This window comes from Hordeum vulgare, chromosome 6H (genome assembly GCF_904849725.1).
Source record: "Hordeum vulgare subsp. vulgare chromosome 6H, MorexV3_pseudomolecules_assembly, whole genome shotgun sequence".
NCBI classification, from domain to species: domain Eukaryota; kingdom Viridiplantae; phylum Streptophyta; class Magnoliopsida; order Poales; family Poaceae; genus Hordeum; species Hordeum vulgare.
Genome location: NC_058523.1, coordinates 321,627,606 through 321,636,233, shown reverse-complemented (window position 1 = coordinate 321,636,233; position 8,628 = coordinate 321,627,606). Strand labels below are relative to the sequence as shown.

The 8,628-nt window shown below is 42.7% G+C and overlaps 1 protein-coding gene across 1 annotated transcript; it reads left to right on the top strand.

The window, feature by feature from the left end:
* The first annotated feature begins 2,148 nt into the window (after positions 1–2,148).
* Positions 2,149–6,789, top strand: LOC123401056. Its single transcript, XM_045094767.1, has 9 exons — positions 2,149–2,930; positions 3,053–3,190; positions 4,532–4,633; positions 4,876–5,118; positions 5,349–5,517; positions 5,662–5,863; positions 6,055–6,239; positions 6,305–6,439; positions 6,508–6,789. Exons 1-9 carry the CDS (start codon positions 2,233–2,235, stop codon positions 6,604–6,606), a joined length of 1,971 nt encoding a protein of 656 aa, XP_044950702.1. The 5' UTR covers positions 2,149–2,232; the 3' UTR covers positions 6,607–6,789.
* The last annotated feature ends 1,839 nt before the right edge of the window (positions 6,790–8,628 follow it).

The following is an 8,628-nucleotide window of genomic DNA, read 5'->3' as shown; positions in this document are numbered from 1 at the left end:
TTCTTTTTGTGCCAAGGAAACTTTTTTTTGTTGTATAACAAAGTATTTTTTAGCAAAGAAATCATGGGGAATCATAAAGAGAGTGATCAAGGGTTGAAACAAATTTAATAAGATACAGAAAAAATATTACAACACTTTTTTTGCAACTATATAAAATCATATTTCAACACAACTTTTTACAAGATGGTCATGGGCAAGATCCGCGTGTGCCTAGAGCTCTCCATCGTCATTCCAGTACAACCGACAACTTAGAGCAATGACTGGTTTATCTCGGTTATAGTGCACTTAACTTCATTGCAACATCGTTGACATCTTGTTGGCAACAAAGAAGCACATTCGGATTTTGTTGCAGGTTTCTATACATTGGAAGTATTATGTGAGAAATAAGGAAGCACATAGTTGTTTTTTTAAGCGTAAGCACCTACTTCTAGGAAAGAAACAAATTTGTCAAGCTAATTGTGAACATTCGACACAACCTATCTGGAGTTCTGGATTGAAGTACAACACAGAAAGCATTGGTATTTGCGAGCATCAATTTTTGCTATCTCACGTCAAACATGAGTATAAAAAATGGAAGCATGGTTTAAATGCCGGAAACTCTATGAAATGCAGAAGCACGAATATTTATGGGATCATTCCAAATAATTCAACATAATAGAAAGAAGAGATGCCAAACCTGAAAAGTGTAGTTGTACTGCCAATCCATGTGCACGTACAAGCACTTTTGGATAAAAATGAAGTATCAAATGTCTGTAGGATTTTTTTTGCAATAACAACACATGCGAGGCCTATCAGAAGCATACAAATGACAACCTATCGGATCTTCGGCATGCACTCTGCTTCAGATGATTCAGATTGTATATTGTTCAGAAGCATCTATATTGCCATTTGGATGCTGCATAAAAAGAAGCACATGGACATGGTAACTTGGGATGGGAGCATGGAAATTTGAAAAATTAACGAAAATTAATATTATGATAAAGGTCGAGATGCATACAATTATGAAGCATATGCATATTATAGTGTAAAACCGCAAATGGTTAAAAATCATGAACAACAAGGTGTAGTTACATAAATACTAATGAGTGGAAGCATGAATATCCGAAGAAAAAAATCCTAAATGTTGTCTCTTTGCATATGTGAAAACATGTATGCATTGTTTCTCGAAAAAGAATTCACGCATGTGACATGTATTGCTGACATAGATGAGAAATAAAGAGATCATGTAGCAATAGAAACTCTGTACCATAGAAGCACATATACCAAATAGAAAAACATGGATGTTGTGCTACAAGACATGTGTATATCAAAAGCATGCAACTTAGGTTAGAGAAAGCAATAATTTTATATTATCTCGACATATTTAAGATCACTCGTCAACATAAAAAAATGATTTCATAATATGACCCACCTACCGGAGAACATGTGCACATTGAAATTTTGGAGGCACACTACAGAACTAAGAATCACGAACATACTAGTTTGGGTACACGATAAACTTGTATGGAAGCATGGAATTCTGAAATCATGTCAAAAACTAAAATTACCGCCATGATTGAGAATCATATTATTGTGATCTGCATAAGAGATTAACCAAAATTGTCAAATGACATAGCAATCAACACATCAAAGCAAGCATGGAGATACACTCACAAAATTCATCGAAGCAAGCATTGCATCGAAAGTAACGCAAATCAAATCAATACATCAAAAATGAATCATACCTAATTTATGTTACCGCAGTGCAACTTATTTGCCGAGCCAAGGCATAGCAGGGTGGTGTGGTAGGGTTTGATGACGGGCCAGGCTCTGGCGGGGAACTGGACCGGTGACGAGGGTGACGCGATCGACGGTGAAAGTAGCGTTCGACGGAGCAGATAAGGGCGGGACGGCGCACCACCGTGTGCATCACTTGTACCCGTCGGGAGTTGCTGGTGTACAACAGGTTGGTGGCGGAGGTAGCCCACACGGTGATGGAGCTCGGCGATCTCCCGGGATTTCCTGAGATCGGATTAACACGGGTTGTTTGTTTAGAATATAGACCGTGTGATTAAAAGAGTATCAACGGCGCAGGACTCGTGTGAGGAATGTTTTCTATCGGACTACTGCATATAAGTGTTTCGCAAACCTAGCACGTCCTCCACCGCCCCCAGCGATAACAACCACAGCGCACCTTTCGCCCCCAACGAAATCTCCAAACCTAGCACGTCTTCTGCCGCACCTCTCCCCACAATGGCGCAGCTTATCCGAAGTCGCGACCGCGACAACCGACCAAAGCGCCCCTCTCCCCTCCGCTCCCCTCCTCCGACGTCCGGAGGCGACCACCAATCCACGTCCCTATTTCGTCGTCCCGACCAAATTCTTCTTCCCGACGGCCGACGAATCTCTATCTACGAAGATAGGCATGGAGTTCTCGTCACCGATGCCCTCCGCTGGTCGACACGACCCGTCGAAGATGTCTACATGGAAGTCCTCTACGACCTCCAGACGAGTCTTCCCATCGCGGAGCCCGTCCGACGGAGCCACCGCGGCCGAGATGCCCCCCACCCCCCTATCCGATGTATTCTTCCTGACAAGCGAATAATCCATGCCTACAGTGATAGGCACGGGGTTCTTGTCACCGACGACATGGATGGGTCGACACGACGTGTCGAGGATGTCTTCAGGGAAGTCATCTCCGACCTGCCCCACTATCGTCCACCACCCACCTTGGCGAAGAAGCCCGTCCGACGCCACCGCCTCGGTGGCGATCCCCATAACCCCCTTCTTCTCCTATGTCTTCTTCCTGACGACAGAATAATTCATGCCTACAATGATATGTATGGGTTTCTCGTCACCAAAGACACGAAAGGGTTGACACGGCCCGTCCAAGATGTCTTCAGGGAAGTCCTCTACCACCTCTGGATGAGGCCCTGCGATCCTCCACCGCCGTATGTGACCTTTTTTTTGGCAGTGGTTATTCGTTATCCTGTCTTGTCGTGTTTATTGAATCCTGAGCTAACTTGCTTGGTTAGGGGTGTTTATTGAATCCTGAGCTAACTTGCTTGGTTAGGGTTGTTGATGCCGCTGAGGAAGATGAGCCTGCACCTCAACAAACGGTCACTCCAAGCCCTGATCCATCCATATCTCAATTCATCGATGATCTGCTAAACAGAGCTTTTGTTGCCAACAAGCTGAAGCTGGCTCAAAGGTATGCGCTCCATCCGACCTATTTCTGTTAAATTAGCTGCAAGTAACCCATAATAGGCGCCAACTTATAAAAAACATAGATTGTTGATCAGATACCTGACTATAAAACTGTGCATCGATGGACACTTTGATGGGTTTCTAATAAACAGTTTTGCTAGCTAGCTACCATCAATCGATCATCAACGCATTCAAATCTTAGTCGTTTTGTCCATTGACATTTTTAGCCTCAGCCTATACTGCTGTGCCACCACACCATTGGCACTGCCACCGCACCTCACACCAAGGACAGAGAAACAAATCCAATTTGTTATTATAGCTCTGCACACCCTAATTGCCGCTTAGATATTACTCCCTTAGTCCCAAAGTATGGAGCGCCTTACTTTGCATGGTCTTTAATCCATGACTTTGACAACTAGTATGTACCGAATTATTTGGATTTCTAATTTTGAATGTATATAAATGGTGTTGTTGCATTTTTCTTGCAAAATTCTTTCATTTCATATATCTACATAATATTTTTGTGGACATATAATGAATTACAAATCATAGTGAAAGTTTTAAGTCATTGACCAGCGAAAATAAAGTGCGTCTTATCTTTTGGGAGGGAGGAGTACTAAATAGACTCGATGCCCAATTTGGACAAGTCAGCCCAACTTTCTTTACTCTATTGCTTGTGCCTGTTTCGAAACACACTGATCAAAAGAGTGGTATATAGATGAAGAGATCTAAATTATTTGTCGTTTCTTCTTTCTTTACTCTCTTGAAACCAGATTGTTTTTTCTGCATTACGATCTCCCTCTTTGCTTTTTATTTCAGGCGTGAGGACAGAGAACCAAATGTCTAGGCCTCTAAGGAGCTGCTTGATTTGAACCACACTCTCTCACTCACTCACTCTCCCACTCACTCTCTCTCTCTCTCAATTTGAACCACACTCTCTCACTCACTCTCACACTCACTCTCTCTCTCTCTCTCTCTCTCTCTCTCTCTCTCTCTCTCTCAATTTGAACCAGTTAGCCCAACTTTCATCTAATCTTGCCAGTGCCAGTTTCGAAACACGCTGGTCAACAGAGCGGTATTTAGATGAAGAGATCTAAGTTGATTGTTGTTTCTCCTTGGGGAGAGGTGGTTGGTAGTATGTATTGTCCATTTGATCTTAATGGTATATTTCCTTCATACTTATGTTGTAGTCGAAATCAAATTTATTAAATGAATTCAATGCCCAATTTGAACCAGCTAGCCAACTTTCATCAGTGCTAGTTTCAAAACACACTGGTCAACGGAGCGGTATTTAACTAGATTGTTTTTTCTGCATTACAATCTCCCTCTTTGTTTTTTATTTCAGGCGTGAGGACAGAGAACCAAATGTCTTGGCCTCTAAGGAGCTGCTTGACACTACAACACTGGAGTCAATCACTAACACTTCCTCTCCGCCACAGCCTACACCGTATGAATCTCTCTCTCTCTCTCTCCTCGGGGTAGTATGTCCATTTGTTCTTATCTGTATGCTTATGTTGTAGTCAAAATAAATCTTAAATGAATTCAATGCCCAATTTGAACCAGTTAGCCCAACTTTCATTACTCTCTTGCCCGTGCCAGTTTTGAAACACACTGATCAACAGAGTGGTATTGAGATGAAGAGATCTAAGTTGATTGTTGTTTCTTCTTTCTTTACTCTTGTGAAACCAGATTCCAGCCAGGTATGTTGTCGTCGAAGGACGCTTCCTCCACCCGGGCAGAGGAGGTGACTCACTCGCTGACGCCGCCCATTTTGGCTCGGAAACCTGCCGGTTGGAATCATCAATTTTTCATAAGAGTAGATCTTGGAGGATCTTTCCACACGTATCCTGAGCTGGGTGGGCCGTTCCGGAGCTTGGAGGAAGCTAAGAAGGCTATACTCTGCCGCCTTGATAAACTGCGTGATCCAAAAATGTAAAGCTTCTTCTTAGCTCCCAGTCTTTCCGAAAATAAGAAGCAATTACTAATACTTAATCAAGTTGGCCAGTTAAACTATGAACTGGACATAATAGACCGCTCTCTAATTAATCAAAACAGCAGCCAGTAGCAGGTGTATTCCTCCTCTGACGTGTCCAAGGTTTCTCAGTCTTGCTCTCTTACATGGTTAAAGTTTCATTAATTAGCTTCCATTCATTGTTTCTCAGGTGCACAAACGACTGGCTTTCCAGTTCGGAGATTGCTATACGAGATGCTCTTCACTGGCCAGATGGCACACGAAAGTATTCTTCAAGATCCAATCCGGACGAAGATCATATGGGGCTACTGGTTCAAGCTTTGTTGGACAAGTACAATGAGGAGAATAATCTTTTGGAGGTTTGCTTGCTCTCCCTCCCACACTCCTGGGATTCACTTGCATCAGTTGCAAATTTACCTCTGTAGCTACTCTGTTGAATGTGTTGATGCGACCTTGATTGTCTTGTACTACACCAACTAATTGTTGATGCAATCTGATTTCAGGATGATGCATATCATGTTGAGAAGGTCGTGAGCTTCCAAGAAGTTTATGAGGGCAAAGGTGGCTGGTACTATCATCTGAATTGTACTAGAAAAACTAAAGGTGGCGTCGACAATCTCTTCTTTGCCGAAGTCTTGAGAATGAATAGAGGACTACAATTCAAGCTCACCTGTCTCCATATGGTTGAACCTGCTGTTGATAACGGTACCAGTCTTGGCTTTAGATTTCGGCAAGTTTTGTCCATAGAGCTGTTTGGCTTGTTCCCTTGCTTGAGCTCACTACATATTCTCCCTCTGTAAAGAAATATAAGATCATTTAGATCACTATAAACGATCTTATATTTCTTTACAGAGGGAGTATGTTTTAATATCTCTAAGAGTTAAATGAATATGAAGGTACATGCTATGGTTGTAAAAAAGCTAATGTTGGTATGAAGCACCCCATTGATGCTGGTAAATACAAAGGTGGCCACGATCCCTCGTGGCCACAACGACCGTGCGTGGTTCTTCCACCGGATTTGCCTGAGGGTTTTGATGCTAAGATGAAAGCTATGGAAGAAAGGATTAGATATCAATTCCAGGTATGTATTTTATCCCGTGGGTCGTTTGTTAGTTATGTCACTATTCAAGTGGTTTATTTGTTTAGGACTCTGATGTGTTGATACCGGATGCTGGAAGAACTGCTGCTGCTGACGGTTTGGACAAGAGCCAGCTGGGAAGAAGGGGCTTCCCAGCTGCTGATGCTAGGATGAACAAGGAAAGGATTAGATATGTATACGGGGTATGTTTTTATGTGGTGCACTTTGTACTGTGTTAGTATAACGTCACTCAAGTGGTTTATTTGTTTAGGACCGTGATGTGGCAAAACCGGATGCTGGAAGGCCTGCTGCTGGTTTGAAGGGAAAGTGGGGGAAGTACGTTGTACCGCCGATGCGTCTGAAGGTTTGAGAAGATGGACCTGCCTGTTTATCAGTTTGTAATTACTGTCTGATGGTCTAAAAAAAGTAGCAATGGGACAGTTAATTTTATTTTGCATGTCTTTGAATCCGAGTAGCTAGATCAGCGGTTTCTAGCATGTGTGGTACGTACATCCAACATCCAAATATGCAAGTGGGACGAATTGCAAGTTTATCTAGCCTGACGTAAATCCAAGTTGCTAGATTGTCTTTTGGAAAAGTATTAAAATCAACCGGCTGATTTTCTCTCCCTCATGTATCCCTGTAGGTCACGCACCGCTTTCCCCTCCATGCAGCCAACCTTATCTATTCCGCGCGGTAGACGCCCTCCTCCAGTCGTTCTTTTTCACTGCTTGCCTCCTGCCATGATTGCGCATGCTTCTCTCTTCGTGATCCAACCCACCTCACCGTAGCAGCCGCTCCAACGAAGCATCGTCGGAGCTGTGATGGGTCGTCGGTGCTGTGTTGGAGCATTGCCGTGCCAGTGCGGCGTTGCAATGGAGCATTGTTGGAGACGCGAAGGGCCGACGCTCATGCATTGGAGCACCGATGCGTCGGTGTGGCGCTGTAATGGAGCATCACCGGAGCTGTCATGGGTCGTCAGTGTTGCGTTGGAGCGCCGCCGTGTAGTTGTTCGAGCTTCAATGAAGCTGCGTTGGTTGTTGGTGCTGCGACTCCTGCTTGCGAGTAGGAGACGCGAAGGGCCGACGCTCATGCATTGGAGCACCGATGCGTCGGTGTGGCGCTGTAATGGAGCATCACCGGAGCTGTCATGGGTCGTCAGTGTTGCGTTGGAGCGCCGCCGTGCAGTTGTTCGAGCTTCAATGAAGCTGCGTTGGTTGTTGGTGCTGCGACTCCTGCTTGCGAGTAGGACGGCGATGCTTCCGTGACGAGTCGCGTTGTGATACGACGTATGTTTGACCGATGGAATGGCTATGAGAGGAAGGATCCGACGGTCTGCCACCTCTCCCAAATTTGGGACACAGCTGTTCTGATCCGAGCTCACATGAGCTCGGGAATAATTGAAAAAAACTCAAAAGTTTCTGATATTTTTGTGTGAAACTTTGGCAAATGTTTTCATAGTGAGCTCGGGAATAATTGAAAAAAACTCAAAAGTTTCTGAATTTTTTGTGAGGAACTTTGGCAAATGTTTTCATAGCGCGCAAAATTTCATTGTCATAAAACATTCGTGAAGAATGTGACAAAACAAACAAAATTGATGCTCCAAAGCATTTTAGAGCATTGATTTTTTTTAAACAAACAAAATTGATGCTCCAAAGCATTTTAGAGCATTGATTTTTTTGGCTCAGTATGTTGTCTGATGATGAAATTTTGCAAGCTACGAAAACATTTGACAAAGTTTTACATAAAAATATACCCTTTTTAATGATTTTTCTAGAATTACATGAGTTCGGGATTAGAACATCACTTCCGCCAAATTTGGAATCCCTCCTTGTATAACTCCTCGGATAAATGGTTGAATGACACTGATACAAGAAAAATGGAGACGCACGCGCACCGTACAATCTGTACTATGCCACCACTATGCATGTTGCAGTGCCTGTGGTTTACAGATTTGATAAATGTTTTTTTTGACAAGGAAAGGCACCAAAAGGCGAAAATTAGCGATGGTCATGGTGCCTGTTTTCAAAAACCATTTTTCTACAACGTAAAAAACTGAAACTTTTTGTAAACACACACACATGTATATTATGTATCTGCAAAATTTCATATCATTTTACTTTCACACGTGGCATACAAAAAAATGATAAATATGTTTTTTTTAAATGGGCTTCTTTTTTTGTTATCAAGCCAAAAAATTGTTATTTTTGTACAACTTACAACTTACATTTTTTCAAAATGAAATTTCACTAATTCGTTATGAATATACAGAAGTTTCCACATAATTATTTTTGCTTTTTCGAAACTTCTAAATATGTTTTTTCGTTTTTTTGTCAAAAAAAGGGCACCAAGGTGCCCGAGCACTACTACTTCGCGTCCACTAAAAGGTGCC